Raw genomic sequence first — 19,773 nt, 5'->3', positions numbered from 1 at the left:
GTGATCTGAAAGTGTGGAGAATATTTGGGGTCTGCTACATCTCTCTGGTTATAACTGATGTTTAGGCTGGCTTTTAAGCTACCAGACCTAAGCAAAGGGGCACACTTCCACACAGCTATGGGTGACACAGTGTGTGTGCTCTATATGCTGTACTGTGTGCAGTACGTACAGATTTAAATGGAAATTTGACAGGGAATTTCCTATCTCTGTGTATATCTTTAAGAAGCCTACTAGGAACTTATCTGGGGGCTATCAATGCAATAGACAACTTCCCAAAAGGCAGCTTTCCACAGCTGTGCAGAAGGTTGTCTCCAGATGCAGAACAGAAGATTAAAACATTCCTGTTGCAGTGGGACCCTAATGGACAGGATACAGTTAAGTTGCTTGGCCACAACCTACTGGCCTAGAAGGAGGCTAGTGAAAACCCCTGTGTTGGTGAAGCCTCTGTCTTGCTTCTGTCTTACCTCCTGACCCTTTCCATCAACGTGACTCCCTCTTCCTTCACTTACTGCCTCTACTGGATCTGGCTGAAAACGCACACAAGGAAAGCAGATCGCCACAGCCAAGCTCCTGAAGAGGTTTTTCCAGTGGGGGCCAGCAGACCAGCTCACCCTGGGGTGGAAGGTGGCCTAACCTTGCTTCTGCTGGCGGGCTCTGTCTCTCAAATTAATACAGGCTAAAGTGAAAAGCCTGAACTTGCCTTCTGCAGCTGAGGAGGGGCTGGGGGAGTAGTGTGGCAGCACTGAGAGTTATTGCTGTGGCATTTATGGAGCATGTTGCTATGAATCGATATCTCACCATAATTACCTCATTTGCCTGTTTTTCAAATTAGATAACAAGGTTCAATGCTTGACCAGATCATTCTTCATCCATTTGCATTTCCTCCTCTCCTTTGCAGTGGAGGGGAGCCCCTCTCCTATTAATCAGCAGGCCTTGGGGTGAGTGGGATGACACCCTGAAAACTCCTTTTGTCTCTTATGCTGGAACACTGTCATCAAAAGGTGGGAGGCCAGGCCAGGCTGCCCACTCTGGGAGGACAGGGGGCTGTTTGTCCAGCTGGCTCCATGCTGAGATGGGAGGCGGACAGCAGTGAGCTCACGCTCTGCTCAGACAGTGACATTTCCGTGGGGCAGGGCTCATCCATCATGATGTGGTGACTGAGGAGAGCTGTTAACTGTTTCGAGCTGGCTGCCTGCCTCCTGTGCTGCTGCAGCTGAGGTTGCTCCCACAGGGAGCTCAGGACCTGCAGCATCCTTGGGGAAGCACTGTATGCGTCTGGGGAGAACCTCCTCCTGAGCAGGGGGACAGTGAAGAGGACAGGAGCCCCCCAGCATGACTCAGTGTTTGGGGAACAGAGAGAATCCATTTGTAAGGGAACTGCTTCTGTTTCACCCCCAGGTCTGAGGAGATTTTTTCCCCTTTGTACCCACTGTTCTCCTTGCAGAGAACAGGCAGACTCCCCCCAGCATGTTTCCTGCCTGTGCATGAGCTCATGGTTTGTGTCACAGACATGCAGCCTCTTATCTCAGGGGATGATTTCTGGCTGAACCCATCACCCTCCATGTTGTGGCTGGGGCTTTTTTGTTTCTTTTGCTCAGCAAAGCAGCACACTCATCTGGGTGGTGACTTGGCTTTTGTAAAAACACCACTTGCTCAAAATCAGAAGATTATAATATCCTCAACCCCTCTTCATGCCTCATTCTCCTGAGCCAGCCTCCAAGGCAATACCTATTACCAGGTATTACAAGCAAAGCAAATTCTTGTAGTCAGATGGCTCATTAGCTCCTGCTTCTCTGGGGACGCCCCTGTGCCTTTCCTCTGCTCTCTCTCCCCTGTGAGGAGCAAAGGACTCCACCTTTGCCAGGGCAAAATAAAGAACAATTAGACAGTCATTAATCTGCAAGAAGGGAGGGCAGGAGGAGCAGCAGCTGCTGAACTGCTGTTGCACAGCTGAAGTGTGGTTTCCCAGGGGCAGGTGGGAGTGCAGCTTGGATCAGAGATGGGAGAACTGTCTTGTGCCTCTCCCTTGCTGTCAATTAGTACAAGAGGTTGGCCTTACCTCCAAGTAGCCAGAGACCTCAGGAGCAGCTCTCAAAGCTGCAAGCAGACTCTTTGGAGACTAATTGGGGTCTTTCACCTCCTTTTAGCTGCTTCCAGCAATGCACTCTGGAGTGCAAACAGGAGAACAGATGCTTATTTTGCCAGGGAGTCAGCAGGGCTTTACCAATTCCCTGGAGCTTGAGAGGTAATAGAAAGAGACCTGGGAGACACAGCCCTGAAGTCAGCAAGCCACTTTCAATCATTTACCAGTAGTCCTGGCAAACTGGGCAGGTCCCAGATGACTGAAGGCTGGCAAATGTGACACCCGTCTATAAAAGCCAGAGGCATGATCCAGGAAAATACATGCCTGTCATCCTGATCTGAGTACCAGGGAAGGTCATGGAGCTCATCATCTTGAATGCCACCGCGCAGCATGTATGGGACAATCAGAGCCACCACAGGTTTATTAAAGGTAGGTGATGCTTAACAAACCTGATCTCCTTCTGTGACAAGGTGACTGCTTGGTGGACAATGGAAAGGCTGTGGATGTAACTGCCTGGGCTGCTGTAAAGCCTCTGACACTATTTCCTCCAGGAGAAACTGGCTGCTCATGGCCTGGATTGGTGCACTCTTTTGGGCAAAAAACTGTCTGGATGGCCAGGCCCAGAGAGTGGTGGTGAATGGAGTCACACCAGCTGGTGGCTGGTCACAAGTGCTGTTCCCCAGGGCTCAGTGTCAGAGCCAGTTCTGTTTAATCTTTATTGATGATCTGGATGAGGGCATTGAGTGCACCCTCAGTCAGTCTGCAGGTGACACCAAGATGGATGGAAGTGTTGATCTGCTGGAGCATAGGAAAGCCCTGCAGAGGGATCTGGACAGGCTGATCGATGGGCCAAGGCCAATTGTATGAGGTTCAACAAGACCAAGGCTGACAACAACCCCATGCAGTGCTACAGGCTGGGGAAAGAGTATCTGGAAAGCTGCCTTGCAGAAAAGGACCTGTGGTGTTTACCCTGGAGGAAAGGAGATTCAGGGGGCTCTTTATTGCTCTCTACAACTGCCTAAGAGAAGGTTGTAGTGAGGTAGGGGCTGGCCCCTTCTCCCAAATAACAAGTGACAGAAAAAGAGGAAATGGTGATGAGTTCTGCCAGTGGAGCTTTAGATTGGCCAATGGGAAAAAATTTGCTGAATGGGTAGTCAAGCATTGGAAGAACAGGCTGTCCAGAGAAGTGGTGAGGTCACCATTTCTGGAGGTGCTTAAAAGACACATAGATGTGGCACTGTGGGACAGGGTTTAATGCTGGACTTGGCAATGTTGGGTTAATAGTTTGACTCAGGCATCTTAAAGGTCTTTTCCAGCCTAAATTATTCTATGTTTCAATAAGGTGCTTTGTGGCTGGAGAGAGACCCTTGCAGGGCAGGTGGTACCTGCACTGGCAGCCAGGGGGCTCCCATCCCAGCTTTCAGACCCTGCATAAGACTCCCTGCTCCCTGCTCATGTCCATCTCTGTTCCCAGGTCCTTGGGCCAGTGCTCATCCAACCTGTAAGGGATCACCTGCCTTCCTCTGTACCTTCTCCTCCATGGAAACATGTGGGGAGACCTTTATGCATGTGGGGGAAGCTGCTGTTTTGCCAATGTGCTGCAGAGCAGGAACATGTACATCCACATGGAGAAGCCCCCCCCTTTTCCCTCCTGCTGCAGGCCCATGGTGGCTTACATGAAGCAGTAACAGAAGCGTCCTGTGAAAAGGAAAGGGAAAAGACTGCCCAGAGGTCTCCTGCAGGAAAGGTGTTTCCTCCTGGGGAGAGCAGAAAGGGATGAGTCCAGAGCATCTCTGAAAAGATGCTCTGGACTGCAACAGAATCCGCCATGCAACGAGTGTGAATGGCGGCTGGTTATGAGCCCCAGTGGGGAGGGCAGCAGGATTCAGGCTCAGTTATTAAGACCATAAATCATGGAGACAGTCATGGGAAAGGCTGATGAGAAGAGTATGTGCAGCCAGGAATGCCAGGAGGGAGAGATGGTGGGCATCAGAGGCACAGAGCTTCTACACATTCTGTTATTTTAAGAATTTTTCTTTTTTATGGCAGTGCTGTCATTTTTATCAGAAGAAGGGACCAAATGATTTTAAGCTCCCATTTCCTAAAGACCCAGGCACGAATTCCAGGTTGCTCCTGATAAGAGCAAAGGCTGTGGAGTTGGGGGTAAAACAGCATTGGCAAGGGCTGCAGGGCAAAAGTGAAAGGCAAGGACAGGGCTGGAGTGAGGCACCAAAATACCAGGAGTTTTTGAGGCAGGGGCCAGCCAGGATTTGGGACTGCAGTATCTTCACTGTCAAAAGCAGAAGGCAGGTTTTGGTGAGATGGGGAGGTCAATGCACAGCACTGTCTGCAGGGGAAGGTGGGGCTGTTTGAGGTAGCAGCAGCCCTTTCCCTTGGGCAGCCCATGTGGCACTGATGGCTTCTCTGCTGCTCTGCTGTTTGTGCTCAGCTCTGGTATCTCCCTGCTGTGCTGGAGGTGTGATGCATAACTACCTGAAGAGTACAGCAGGCAGATCCTTGTCCATTTGCAGCTGCCCAAGCTTCCCATATCTCCTTAGGAACCTTCAGCTCTTTCTGGTTAAGTGCTGAAGGTCTCTCAGAAATATCTGGGGCAAGGAGAGGCAGTCCCTCAGAGCTGTGCAGCCAGTGTGCCTGGTGACTGCACTTTGCTGTGGGGCTGAAGGAAACTGCCTGGCTCTGGCTTAGCTCTGACTTTGGTTTTGGCTCTCACTCAGAACATCAGGCACAGCTGGAGCTGCACAGGGACATACAGTGAGCTTTAGGCACTACTCATGTACTGACAGCAGGGCTCTGGCTTGCTGCAAAGCCCGTCCAGGACACTGGGTTAGAAGAGGCTGAGTCTTGTGAGTGTAAATCTACTGGATTAAGGATACCTCAGAGGTTTTCCTCAACAGTGTAGCTCTTTTCAGAGGCAGATGAAGTTAAAATCATCCAGGGCAGCCCATGAGAACATAAAAACTGGTCCTGGTGTTTTGAACAGGTGAAGTGCTAACCAGGCTGCAACCGGGCAGGAGCCTGTCCAGAGGCTGTAGCTCAGTGTTCAGACATGGGATGGGACCCCCTTCCTTCTCAGTGGTGTGGAGCATTTTCTGATGCTTGCACAGGCAGGAGGTGATAGCTTTGACCTGCTTTGCGGTCTGCTGACATGCTTCACTTGCAGCCCTGCACCTTGCAGGAGCAGCCCTGGCCCTTCCTCCTTGTCTGCTCTCAAGAAAGGCCTTCAGAGGCATGTCAGTCTGGCTTTTGCAAGGAGCAATCTGTGATGCATCTGCCTTCCCTCGTGCCCAGGGGCTCACATGGGATGTGGAAAAGCCCTGCAGGGATGGAGAGGTCATCTCTGAGCTCCAGCTGCCAAAACCTTTGGCCTGTCCTGGCATCCCCCATCACAGCCACCAGCTGCAAGCTACCAGACTCTGAGCTAGCCTGTCTCTTCTCAAGGCAATGTGAAATAATTAGCTAATTAACCCCCATTCCCTCTCCATGGCAGGGAGCAGCACTGGCTCAGTGCCAAACCAGAGCTACAGGAGCAGGCAAACAGGAGCAGGCAGTGCTCTTGCCTTATGCTACATGAGTGGAGCCATGCAGGAGGAGGGCACAGCATCCTGAGCCGTGGGCGCAGCAGGTCACAGGGCAGTCAGCCCAGGGGACCAGACTGCACCATCTGCCTCCTTCCACTAAAAATCCTGAGTGCAGCAAAGAGGATCAAGATGCAGCCAAGGGAGGCTGAAGGGAGACAAAGTGGCTGTCCTCACACAAGGTGGGACAGTGCTCCCATAGAGGGAGGAGAGTTTCCCAGAGATCCAAGATCCAGTGGTAGCAAAATTCCAGGAACAATCTGTGGCTGGCATCAGCACAGGGCTATTGCTGACAGAAAAGGGCTGGGATAGGGTGTCAGGTTCAGTCAGAGCCCTCATGAGGATGAATGTGTGGCATGTACATGGGGCCACACATTGATGGAAGAGCATGACAGTGGGAAGAAACGCAGATGGAGGGAGGTGCCCTCTCCATCACCAGATATTCAAGCATATGCTCATCCAACAGGTCTCCTCCTTGCTGTCCTCACTGAGCTGATGGACAAGGCTTTCCCAGCCAGACTCAGGACCCAGCTCTGCTCTGGGGCTCACGTGGGCTGGCAGGATGCTAATGTGGTGGGCTGCAGCTGCAGCCTGTATCTCTAAATCTTCTCAGCTTTTTAGGTCACTTTGTTCTGCTTATAAATCCCGGTCTTGTCTTACAAACCATAAATCTTCCTCTACAGTCAGCACCATTTATTTTTTCCTCTGGTCTTAAATAACAGGGTCAGAATATTTAAAATCCGTATTGTTGCATTTTCTGTGGTTTTTGCTCATAACAAGTATTCTCTTCCATTCTGGGAAAATGCCACAGACCTGTGGCCAGACAGCCTTACTTAAGAATTTGTAGGAAGAGAGGAATAGGGAAAAGGGGTTCCAAAGGACATGCAGAAATAATCTGCCACTCACACAGCCCTTGCATGTATGTACAATTCCATGCATGTGCTTGGCACAGCTGATGCACCCATGTGCAGGCATCCTTACCTTCCCTGCTTTCACACACGTACCACCTTGCTGGCACCTGCCACCTCTCTTCACTGAGGCACAGCCTTGCACAGATCAGAGCTAGACCTTGTCCTTCCACTTCTAACCCTCATCCATTCCCAGGCATCTGGCAGGGAACAAGTGGTTCCCATCCTCTCCCTTGCCAAGCATGACCATTCACACAAATCTGGTCTCTGCCATCCCAGCTTGGTGCTCTGAGCCTTGACGCCCTCCCCAGTGTTAGGAGCTACTTCTCAGCAACCTCCACACCCAGCTGTGCTCCTCACCCCTTCCTGCAAGGTGCTGGTGAGTCCTCCCCTTGGCAGAAGCAGCACCTCTCCTCTGCTGCCTGCCCAGGGAGGGGAGAGACTGTGAGAGTTGGGTTCATGTGTTGGCACAGCGGTAAATGGCCTCTGCCAAGCACCAGGACAGCCCTGCATGGGACCAGGAGCCTGCCAAAAAGTCGTGTGTGATGGTGCAAGGCCAGCACTCCATGCTCAACTAGCCTGGAGCCCACAGATATGCAGTGAAGCATCCTTGCGTCTGTATTACAGTTCTCTTCTTAACGACTGCACAGCTCGTGTTTCTGCAGGTTTCACACGAAGGACTCCACTCAATTGAGCATGCAGTCAATACTCCTTTCCATCTTCATCACTCACTGTCTGGCTCCAGGCTTTATTTATTGCACAGCCTCAAATCACCAAGCCAAAGACAAAAGTGGCTCGTTCCCTTGTGGCCCTTTTGGTGGGCATTCCCAGTGATCCAGCTTTAACAAAATTAGCATTGCTCCTACCTTTGCAGGTGATATTGCTGTCTGCAGTGCACACAGGAGGGACTGAGCTGTAGCAGCTGTACAATCAATAGTACAGACCTTGCAGGAACAGCCTGAACCTCAGCCTGGTCCTAATCTGCCAGCACATCCTCTTCTCCCTTAGGGAAGAATTGCAACATAAAGCTCAGGAATGTATTAGTGTGTGACCAGCAAGAGTGACCACAGATAGGGTGTCACGCAAAGACAAACTAAACAGTAAATTCTGGGTTATCAGAGGTAATCCCCAATGGTGGTCCCCTGTCTGAGAGAGCCAGAGCCCAGGCTTTTACAGTGTGTGCCATTTTACAGCTGACAACACACTAAAAAATTTGAGTGCTTCTGTAAAGCAGACCTAGTGTGGGGACAACTAGAACAGCAAGAATTAACAATTAATGACAAAATGCAATGTTCCAGGACAAAAGGTAAGCAGCTGGAGTAGACTCCAGCTCTCTGGGTGATTTTAAACAATCTTACACTTTCCTTCTTTGGCTGCCCCCTCTACCTCATTTCCTTCCCAGCCTGTGCCTGTTCCTTCAAAACACAGTCTGCTTTCCTGCCCAGTCCCTGTGCAGCCTCAGAGCTGCTCTGGCCTGTGTGCGAAGGGAGAGGGACTCTGAGGAGGAGTCATGGCAGAGTGGGACTCTGTGTCTCAACATGTGCATGACAAGGGTGAGCTGAACTTGGGCAGGAATGACAGAGATGAGTGCTATGTGCATGCATATATATGCAAATATAGAATATATATGTATGTTACATATATATATACACACATACACACACACATATGTATTTGTTTAATAGTGCTTTCCAGTAATTTGACCTGAATCACCACAACAATTCCAGTATCCAGCTCCCTTCAGACTCCCATCTGGAACAGTTATTTTTCATTATGAGAGGGCAAAAGGAAGCATTTGCTAGGCATGATTACTTTCATAGAATAATAAAATCAAACATCCTCTTCGCCAGTGGGTTTCACAACTGCTTGCAGTGAGGGAAGCATAGGAGACAGAAATGTTGAGTTAGCTTGGAAGGCCCTTCTGTATTGCATTGAGCCCTGTCCCAAACTTTCTCCAGGCAGATCAAGATGCCATGGAGTCTTCACCACTTACACCAGATGAAGTGGTGTTAATGGCAGGGGTATGGCAGTAGCTGATGTGATCCACTGCCCCACAGTCAGGGTAGGCACCTGGGTGCTGCTTTTGTTTTAGTCTGGTGAGGTTCAGCCAACAGCAGCTTGTGGCACGTAAAACAAAATTGTTTGGCTTTCACACACAGTTCTCTTAAGTGTTGCTCTTAAGGGCTCAGGTGATGCAAAGTTAACATAGGGTCTGAGCTGAGTAGCCCTGCAGATCTCATGGCAGAGAAGATACATTTACCCAAGAACACCTTAGGCATCACATGGGTCATGTTGGCATTGCCCATTCTCTGATGGGTCCATGGAGCAGCTGGACCCATGCTGGAGACCCACCTCCCTGGGGTGGAGGGGAGTACCAGCATGGGCCTCGGCACCACACTGACAGCCCAGGGCTGTTGGCTTGTTTCACACCTACTAGTTTTGGAGCTGCTGCCTTGGCTCATTTTCTTGAGGGAGAAGTCAAGAGCAAAGGACAAAAGAACCAGTTTTGAGTAGTGTCATCAGAAGCCAGCAGCCACAACAGCTGCAGGTCTGGGATGGGAAGGAAAGGTTTAGAAAAGGCAGGAGTGCTCGGTAAGGGAACATCAGGGGTGGGCTCTGAGGCACTCCCTTCACAGGGTTCCCCAGCACTCACTGCCCCAAACCTGCCTGTGCCATGTCCTATGCCCAGCCCCTGTGCTGGGGTTTGAGCAAATCTGAGAAGTCTTCCCCAGGGACTTTTAATCAGATATTTTGGGAAAGACTCAGGGTCAAACACTGGCACATGCCTCAGTGCTGGGAAGCAATACAAGTTCCTCCCTGCCCCAGCCACTGTGAGCACCAATTGCAGGCTGCACCTTGTCACCCCAACCCCAGAGAGAGGGACACACAGGCTCACCCACTGGAGTACTGCAGCTTTATTTGAATGAAACAATCCACGCTGAGAGTCTGTAGGTTACACGGCGGGTGCACTGGGGCTGGGGGGAGGTGGTGGATGAGGCAATGCTTATAAAACATCTCACCCTGTTTGAAAGGATCAGTTCAGTCCCTTTGTGTTTTGTGCTTTTAACGTTGTGGACAGCTTGGCATCATGGTGGCAAGAGGGTCCCAGCTCCACTCAGTGGTGGCGATGGCACGCTATGAGATGTGGAGTGGGGATGGGACAAGACATGGTGGCAATGAGGGGGGTGGGTGGAGATGAGGCTCTGTCCCAGAATCCCCACCTAGGAGACTGATAACAAAAAACCCAAGAGACACCAGAGGACCCCCCTCCCTCCTCCACAGTATCCCCCCACACACAGACTTTGTCTGTCACTCCATTTGGGGGGCTGTTTCCACACTTCTGTCAGGTCAACCAACACTTTCTTACTGGCCTTGGTGACCTGGACATGTGAGGTGATGCAGTCCACTGAAACTAGATCCCACTGAAGTGGCTCACTGTTGGGCCTGAGCTGGTTCTCCCTGCACCCCATAAATTGAGGACGGGATTTTGGTGTGATCCCCTTCTATGGGATCCAGGGATGAAGTCTGCTGCTGTCTCTCCAGTTGGAAATGAAACACTTGGTGAGGGCAAGTAAGGAGCAGGGGGATGGAGTGAGAAAGAGTGTGGACATCACTGTCTGATGCTCACTTCTGGCCAAAGGCAGATGTCACAGTTGTTTCCCCATGAGACAGTTGTATCTTGGATGATGGCCCCTTTCCTCTGCTGTGTGTATTGTGATACAGGCAGGATGGTTCTGACTGAGGAAAAGGACCCAAGCAAAACCATGCTGGCACCAAAGTTCCCATTCCATCCAGAGATCAGAGATTGTCTCCATGCTGTCAGGCAAGGGCTGTGACTAAAACCACGAAGAAGAACCACGTATCTGCAGCATTCTCAGCTTTTAGGGAATGTCTTGAGATGAATGCATGCTGTGGAACTCCCTACTGTGGAATGAGATGATACAACTAGAAGATCCCAAAAACTGGAAAGCAGGCCAAACTCATCTATTTGAAAGCACTGACACTTTACCCAGCTTTAACACCAGCAATTACATTAATGTGCTGAGAAGCTGGGGATGGGCAGCAGAGAAGAACAAAGTTTGACGAGAGGAAAAGGTCACCTCCAGCAAACTCAGAGAGTATTCTTGTCTCAGGATCTCAGGATGCTACAGGCATAGGAAAGCTTTGCTCCAAGTCTGTAAATACCTTTCCTCATCAGCATCTGAATTTTCCCAGGGAAATGTCTAGTGCTCACCAGTCCCTTGCTCAGTCTCTCTGTGGTTCGTGCTGTCACCCATACAAAAGACCCAACACTAGTCCAGTCAATGCCTGTGGCATTTTATAGACAGAATGATATCTATATTCTCCTCTCAGCACAGTCTAGGTGCTGCCTGAGCTGACCATGAGAGTAACAGCCTGTCTGTTACTCTGTTTACTGATACCCACAGCTGGTTCTTGAGAACAAGGCCCAGTGAGACATAATATAGCAAATGCCCCACCTTTGAAGGTACTCTGAGCTGGAGCATGGACTGTGGGGAAGGGAAAGGTGGGGACTCCACCAGTAAAAGGGGCCCTATCCTCTCCCTGCTGCATTTCTGGCAGCTGCAACACACCCACAGCTCAGCTTTTGGCTTTGATTCCTCTACAAGCTGCTAAGATAAACACCTTACCAGTGCCAGACCTACAGTGCAAGCAGCACCTGGAAACAGCTTCATCTCAGCACCACATTGCTTGTCAGGGTCACCAAAAGAAAACCTGTTGGTGCCTGCCTGCAGAGGCTGCAATGCAGAGGAGGAAGTGGGGTTGCACTTGCTCTTGGCTAGTTTGGGCTCAGCTTTGAGCTGCTGGAATGCTGAGAACAAAGGAGGTGCAGCTCACTCAGTGGCCGAGCAGGACTGCTGACATCTGGCACCTTTCAGCCCCTACTCAGAGCCTGCCTTTGCTGAGGAATTGAGGCTTGCTGTAGTTATGCAACTTCTGAAGATCTTGGAGCATCTTTCCATTGTAACAGCTGGGCTTTACACAACTGGAAGCCACTTCACTGCCGACATGGCAGGACCAGAGCCCATTTTCCCCAGGCGAAGCAGATCCCCACTGGCTCACAGCAGCAGCAGCAGCAGCAGGGGAGCTTTCATCTTCCCACAGACTTGGCTGGCAGGCAGGACAGATGCACATGGCTGGCAGAGCAGACAGGTATCCTTCACTTGGCTCCAAGCTTCAGGCAAGGGCCCAGCCATTACAGCATAAGGCACATCCATCACTATGGGCTTTGGGCACTGGCACTGCCTGGGGACTGGCACTGTATGACAGCTGTCCAGCTGGCCCTGTCTTATACTGAATTTAGGCCATCCTGGGGGTAAAAATCCCACTCTAAGTCAAACACTCATAGCCCAATTTCCTTTTGGAACAATAGTTAATGGAAGCACAAAATTTTGTCTCATTCCACAGGAGCAAATTGTTTATAGGCTGTAGCAAGTGCCAGCAAAACCTGGATTTACAAGAGACTTGCACAGCTCTCTACAAAAATCTCTAATCACCCAGCTCTACCTTTGCAACAGTAAAGACAGCATCTCTCCCTTTCCCTAGTTCTCTGTCCCATCTGGAAAACCCTCACCATGAAAGGCAGCAGAGAGAAGGACAGTGCTCACGAGCTGGGACCAGCCCTTTGCAGCTTTCCTCAGGGATCACCCATGGGAGGAGAGTGGCTTGCCTGGCTTGTTCATGTACAGATGTGCTGAGGATCTGGAGCTGGACTAGTGCATTTTACTGGGAAATCTGGTCTCAGGATTTTCTTTAGTCTCCTTGCCCAGCATCTGAGAAGCCTCCGGTCAGGGCCTGCTGCCTGCCATCAGTGAAACAAAGGACAGGGCACTGTGGAGCTCATCTTTCCTCTCTCCTTTTCCAGAGAACACAGACAAGTTCTGTTCCATCCTTTCAGCCATGCATGGGGCTGTTTGTGAGCCCTCCTTTGCCTCTGATGGAGCCAGGACATGACCCACACCAGGTCCCTGATGGAGCCAATACATGTCCTGAAGTGCTCCTGCTCCACCACCACCACCCAGGCAGCCCCACCAGCCCCTCAGGCTTTGCCAGGGCTGCAGGGAGCAAGATGGAGAAGGTGCCAGAACAGATCTAGGTGATCTGGACCCAGCCCCCATTCCCTGCAGCCCCATAGCACAGGGACACAGTATGTCCTGCTGACTTGCTTTCTGTCTCTGGAGGTCTCTCTCTTTTTGAGAAAGGATCCTTGATGGCAAAGCCACTGAGCATGTACCTGAATCACAGCCCAGGGTCTGGGTGTCAAGCACACATCTCAGACAAAGTGGAGTGGGATGGCACTGCTTTTCCATGGCCAAGAGGTTGTCCTGCAGACTTCAGCTGCCTGCAAGCTGCATCCTCCCCCTCTCTGGGATGGTGGGTTGGTCAAAAGCGGCCCTGGGCTGTCCCACAGTGTTCCTTGGGGTGTTTAAACCCTCCAGGGCACAAGTGGTCTGATACGACCATACCAAACTATAAGTAGCCATCAGAAGACCCCAAAATCCCCTGTGGTGTGCTGGGTGGTGACAGATGGTCAGCCAAACCGACATGTGCCTCAATCCCAAGGGAAGAACTGAAAACACCCATGGACCACAGCCGTCATTTGGGATGCTGGGTGTACCAAGGCCATTCAGCTCCCTGCTGGAAACCAGCAGCTGCCAGGTATTACCATGTGATCAGGTTAAAATGCAATATCCAGAGCTCTCCAGCACTTTTCTTCTGTAAAAGCCTTTTGTCCCAGGATGAGCAGCTATCAGTTGGGCCAAAGCAAATACAATTATGGCAACAGCCTGCAGAGGGTCCTGCTGCTGCACGCTTGTCATTACAAACAGGGATGCACCCCCATTGAGGGCAACCTGGAAAACACAACATATTGGGGCAGTTTAAAGGACCAAGAGTGGTCTTTCCCAAAGCCAGGAGTGCCAGGAAGCCTATCCTTTGCACAGGAAATACTCACAGTGCACCTGCTTGTCATCATTGAAAAGCAAGGTCCTTCCCCCTGGGTGCAAGAGCTGGGCATCAGTAGGGGCAGTGGCACCGTGTCCCAGCTCGAGGCACAGAGTCCATGTGACATGCTCCAGTGACATGCCACAGATATGCTCCTCTGTGCCATTGCTAGGACACCCAAAGGCACCCAGGAGGCAAAGGGGTGCTGCAGCATTTCCAGAGAAAAATGGATATCTGCATGGTGCTGACAGACAAAGGTGACTAAAACAGCAACATCCTGAAGCAGCGGCTTCCTGAGCTCTCTGTTTTAACAAAAAGGTTTGTCTCTTCAAGTCGGGTGAGGTGACACCATTTACCCCATGGAGTAATGCCCTGGTTCCTTTGCCTGTCCCTGCCTGGGGCAGCACGAGGAACCCCTGGCAATTCCCATTGACAAAATTCCCTGCCTCAGCCTCGCTGAGAGCTAATGGGGAGCAGGCCTTGCTCCTGACAGTGCCTTGAGGGAGCCCCTTCATGCTGGAGACAAGGCTCAGGGCAGTGGTGTAGAGATGCTTCTCCCACCAGCACCACTGACTGTCCCCCCAGGCTGAGAAGCACCTGGCACCAACCCAAAAGCTGGGCCCTTCTTGGAACACAGTGATAGGGAAAGGCTGAGGAGGAGGAGGAGGAATCCAGACTCTGCTCTCCCTTTGGTAGTAAAGCAATGTTTTTGTAATTCTGAAGTAGTGCACCCACAGGATTTTGTATAGATAGAAATTAAATTTCAATACTTTGGATAGCAATAGGGAATAAAATACAATTTGTATCATGTTTACTAAACTCATTCTCATATCTCTAAATTATTTTTGCAAAAAAATTACCAGTCTAAATATCTGAAGCCCTCCCCCCCACCAATTTTTCCCTGATTGCTACCATATTTCTTTCCAAAAGAAAACTCGTTCCCAGAAGAAGGGAACCCTATCACTGTTGCTACAGCTGTTCTCCAGGCAGCACACTGTGCAGCTCTGCTGGAGCAGCTCTGTGTGCCTGCCAATCACAGAATCCCAGAATCTGCTGAGCTGAAAGGGACCCATGAGCAGTTCTCAAACCATTTGTGCACTATGCAAAGTTTTTCATATACATGAAACAATTTTTCACTCTCATACAGCTGGGAAGAGTTGCACTCAGGTCCTCCTAATCACTTAACTCCAGATCAAATGGAACATATTAGGTCCATCACTTTCCAGTGGCTGATCTTTGTGGAAGAAAAATAGTCTATTATTATTACCAGCCAGGAACTGCATTTCAGGGCAAGCATCAGGAATTGATGTTCATATTGTTAAAAGCCATGGATTAAAGTTCTGTTGATGACTTGCTATTTGGACTTGCACTGAAATGTAGAAAATTAAAATTAAAAAGTGTATTTTTCAGAATATGATGAGCAACTACAAAAAGAGGTTTCAAATGTAAGTTTCTTTGTATGCCCCACTTGTAACTACACAGTAGCATTCACTACTTCTAATATCTACAACTTATACCCAGGAGCCTGCACACTCACATATTTTCTGTTGTACACCCTGAAAAAAATGAAATTGAGTATATATCGGCTAACACCCACACAGCATTCTTCCTAATGTATTTCTACAACTACCAAGCAGAGGTCTCCTTGTAAATAAAAGCAGTGTCTTAAATTTATATTGCACTTTTCTTCTGCAGGGACTTTCATACTATATACAGGAATAATATCCACCATTGCTGAAATGCAGCCACTTCTGGAGTGGAATAAAGTAGCTACTTCATAGGCACAGAGCAACATAAAACATCAGGAAGAAAAACATAACATTGGGACTGCAACAGATATTTAAGAAGACAGACAGTAATTAAGTTTAAGGACTGTAATTTAGCCAGAACCGTGTGAAAAATGTGAAGGGATCTTTAATTGGAAGGGGTAAGGAGCATGGCTTTACATCTCACCTGGGATGCATTACCTCCACAAGGAGACTTGCCTCTCAAGCATGGGGGTAGTAAACCACAAGTACCACTACCCTCAAAGAAGAGGGATCCTGCCTCCCCTCCATCCCATCATTGCACAGCTTCCCATCCTTGCTGCTGAAGTGCCTCTTTGCCCTGATACCATCTCTCAGCACATCTGCCAGGGAAATGAAGTCTCTCCTGTTGTCCTCAACACTTCTGAGAAGCAGGGGCACTTGTGTTAATGACTTTACCCCAAACTCACCACCAGCTGCTTTCTAGCCAGAGATAAAAGAGCAGAGGTCAAAGTGGGAAGGGGCTTCCTGAGACTTTTACTGAAGCTGAAGGACACCTGACAGCAGGAGAAGGCTTCATCTCTGGCTGGGACAACCTCCTTGCTCTGCCCTACACCTACAGCCACCAAAGGGCTTCCTGTTCCCTGTGCCATGGATTGGTGTGGCGAGGCTCTTACATCCTTCCTCGCAGGGGCTGGCAACAGGGCATGGACTCCCTCCCTGCAGGCGTCCCTTTCTAAAAGTGTGGCGCCCTTTTGCTGACACTCGCCTCATGGGTAGTGCTTTGTCCATCATCCTGAACCTTCAGGCTGCACCTCCCCAGCCCCACAGCACCTCTGATGCCCACTAAACACCAGCAAAACCTGGGTGCTTGTGCAACCTGGGCTGAGCATTCTGTAGAAGCAAATCCCCAAGGGCCTCTGCCTCAGAGCTCAGAGGGTGAGATGGTTGCCCTGGGCTATTCTTACTGATGGGGAAGCACTCCTGTCTCCACCTTCTGCCCAGCAGAAGCCTCCTGCAACCAGCAATGCAATACAAATGTTTTGCTGCTGGCAGATCAGGAGCATTGTGAAGCTCCCAAGTACCACTGGAAAGCACAGTCTCTCTCCTAGGAGTGGAAGTGGACTCCTACCAGGAGTGGGGTGATGACTTCTGACCTCCAACAAACACAGAGGAAAAGAAGAGCAGAGGGCTGAAAGAGCTCAGCCTAAAAAGGCAGCACTGGCTGCCCATGAAAATGGCCACAGACAGCAAGACACAGAATTGCTGTTGGCACCCACTGGATCCCATGATGCTGCCTGGCCCTGGGCAACAGCCATGGCTTTCCTGGTCAAATGTGCACTGTGATTTGAGATCTGGGCTCTGGAGGGAGGAGTTGAGACAGAAAAGACACAGTCCCAATTCTTGGAAATGGAGAAAAGCAGAATGAGCTGGGGAGACCTCTATCATGCCCTCCCACTGTCTTGCAAGGCCTCCTGTGAAGAAGGTCCCCTTGTCCCCCAGACCTGATGTCCTTTCTCTCTCTGGGATGGTGGCTGGGAGTTAAGTAAGAACTTTCCCCCTCCATCAGTGAAGGCAATGAGGCCCCAGCCATGGCTGGGAGCTGAGCAATGCAGGAGGCAGCTAATACATTCAGGTGATTTCAGACAAACATGGCTGTCTTAGAGAAGCTGATATATTGATCAGAAATGGGTAAGGTGCCATGGGTACTGGCTCTTCAGTGAAACAGCTATCTTATCTGCGGTGCTCCAGGTAAGGATTTTGGATGGGGTATCCCTTAGGAGGGAGAGTCACACTTAAATAATTGCAAGTGTGGGCTAGTAAACCCCAATTCACAGCCTTGTGGGGCTAACTCTGCCCTGTGCAGGGAGGTAACTCATGCCCAGAGCTGCCTCCAGATGCAACAAGGCTATCACAGCTCCTGTTTGGCTGGTGCAGGGCAAATCCTTCTCCTGGGGGTTCATCTGGAGCAGCATGTACCTCCACCTTGAAGAGGTTGGGCCAGATCTGCTGCAGGTCTGCAGCAGAAACACCAGCTTTACCCACTCATAATACCATGAAAAAAAAGGTGAATTTCCCCCATCCCTGCTCCCTTGTTCCTCAGTGGCAAACAGTGCCACAGCTCAGCACAAGCCCTCTTTGGGGCCAACTTCCTGCCTGCATCCTTCTTGGAGCAGTTTCTTGCCTGTTTCACCTTTCAGCTCCTCTGCCCACTGCCCTGGCAGTGGAAGCTGTGTGCCTGTGTGGCTGCATGTGCTGACAAAATTCAGCAACCTCAGCCCTGAGCAGTGATGCTGTTGCTACCTTTTGCCCACACCGCAGCAAATGCACTGTGCATGTAAAAGGCCTTGGGAGATGAGAGGGCAGCACTGGGGCTGCCTGAACTGCCAGCCCAGGGGTTGGGTCATGAGCACAGTTCTTTGCCTGGCTAAAGAACATTTAAATGCCTGAATCTTTCCATAATCCAGAAAACTTGAGGTGGAGGATGTTATGGAATAAAAACCAAAGTAAATAGGTAACAAAATACAGGCAGAGAAGCAATTGTGGGTTTAGGGCTGAGGCAGTTGCCATCCCAATATTCACAGGGGGAAGCCAATGTGCAACTGCTCCACCCTTCCAGTCCCATCCTGTCACATCCCATCCCTCAGCCCCAGAGAGACCAGATTTTCTGTCTGCAGCTCAGACCTGATCCCTATCCAGCAAGCGTGCTGAGAGACAGACAGAGGCTCTTGGAGGCCCGTGCTGAAGCTGGATCCAGACAGGACTTCCCCACTCAGCGTGGTCCATGCCATCGGTCCCTTCCTTGCTCCATCTTCTTCAGGCTGGGGGATGAGGAGAATCACAGAGCAGTGGGGAAAGGCCAAAGCAAACCACACTGGGGGCAATTAAGTACATGAGAGCCTGGGAGATGTGGATGGATGGAGACACTGAAGCACATGCGGTGCGAGGAAAGGCGCTCTGGCCACTGGCACGCGGGGCAGCTGCTGCCCCACAGGCGAGGCCGGTGCTGCAGCCAGAGCGGGGCAGCCCCAGCCAGTGGGAAAGCATGAGGAGACAAGGGGAGTACTGCAGGATATCATCCACTAAGCTGTGGGCTCTGCAGCAAAGAAGGTAACTGTTCTGGTAGAAATTTGTGCTTTAATATATTTTTGTTTGTTTGTTTAAAACAAGTTCGCACTTCCCTGAGGAAGCCCTGTCCGACATTCCCAAGGAAACATGGGTGTGGTTTTTTTTCTTCTTTCATTTGCTCTTCACATTTCTTCATTCCCATTTTTTTGTGTTTCGTTCCTTCTTTTCTCCGTGTGTGTTTCTTTCCTTCCTCTCTCTCTCATTCTCTCTCGTGCACGTGCTTTTTAAAAAAAGTTTTGTCTTTATTTTTAAATTTTGTTCTAGACATTATGACTTTCTCAAGGAGTGCTCCAGTTCTGAACCAGATCCCTTTGCATGGTCATGCCTGTCAGTCTTTGGTAACATATGGACACTTTGGTGTGCCAGTGAGGAGGGGAGGAAGGAGCAGAGGTGGCTGAGTAGGAAAGGAGCAGGAATGTCTTGGTCCGAAGACAGGAGCGCTCGCTTGCCATCATCTGAGCAGCACGTAAAGGAAGAAAGTCAATGGGCAACAAAGCCAAGGGCTGTGCAGGGCTGGGACTCCACTTCCTGGAAGAGCAACCGCTGTCAGCCAAGAAGGGAGAAAGAGAATTAGTGATGGGACAGATACAGACCTCATCAAACAAGTCAGCACACATCTATGTCTTCACCCACCCTGAAGGACAGAGAGTTCTCTGATCTTTTGGAAGATACTTTGAGCCTCTCCTGGACATTCTCAAGGTTCCCCAAAACTAACTTTGAAAAAAAGGTTGAGTCTTAGACTCTTTTGCAATCCAATCCTTTCTTCCCCAGAACTTTCAACGCAAGTCAAACAAAAGACTCTCATGTGTTATGGTTATATCCTAGGCTTAAAGAGACCTTTAACTGCACCTAAAATTTTGAAAATTTTAGAGTGTTCTGACTTTTGTTTCCCTCTTCATCTCTGGAGTTAAGAAAATTGCTAGAAGCGACTCTTACTCTGAAGGTTTTCTTGCTTCGAAAAAAAAAAAACCAAACCGAACCTTGCTTTCAAGTGCCTGTCAGGCTCTGGTTTGCATACCCTGAACATCTGCTGTCTGGCCCACCTGGGGCATGCTATCGAGGGCACAGACAGGACTAGGGCAGATGGCACACCAGGGATTCCCACCCAATGCCTACGTACTGCTTACACCCACCTCAGCAGGGCTTCAATCCACGGTGCACCCTAGTGACAGTGGAGTTGTCTCCATCACTGCAGTGCTGGCATCAGTTTATGTGGGTGGACTGGAAAGGGGCTGGTGGGATTTAGCCTGGCTCTGCCTCTCTGCTCAGATGGCAATGGAAAGCAGCAGAGTCCTCCCTTGTTCCAAAAAGCAGATTGTTTTTTTTCTTAGAGTAGGACTGACTTAACA

General features: G+C 50.1%; 1 protein-coding gene across 1 annotated transcript in view; it reads right to left on the bottom strand.

Annotated features, from left to right (window-relative positions):
* Positions 1 to 9,487: 9,487 nt before the first annotated feature.
* Positions 9,488 to 19,773, bottom strand: part of MDGA1 (MAM domain containing glycosylphosphatidylinositol anchor 1) — a 148,375-nt gene continuing 138,089 nt past the window's right edge. Inside the window, exon 18 of the mRNA XM_036380252.2 lies at positions 9,488 to 18,967. Coding sequence (XP_036236145.1) covers positions 18,876 to 18,967 — 92 coding nt within the window. The 3' untranslated portion in view covers positions 9,488 to 18,875. The remainder of the gene's footprint in view (positions 18,968 to 19,773) is intronic.

The sequence above is a fragment of the Molothrus ater genome, chromosome 3 (genome assembly GCF_012460135.2).
Source record: "Molothrus ater isolate BHLD 08-10-18 breed brown headed cowbird chromosome 3, BPBGC_Mater_1.1, whole genome shotgun sequence".
In the NCBI taxonomy this organism is placed as follows: domain Eukaryota; kingdom Metazoa; phylum Chordata; class Aves; order Passeriformes; family Icteridae; genus Molothrus; species Molothrus ater.
Note: the sequence above shows the minus strand (reverse complement) of the source record. Positions and strands in the feature narration are given on the sequence as shown.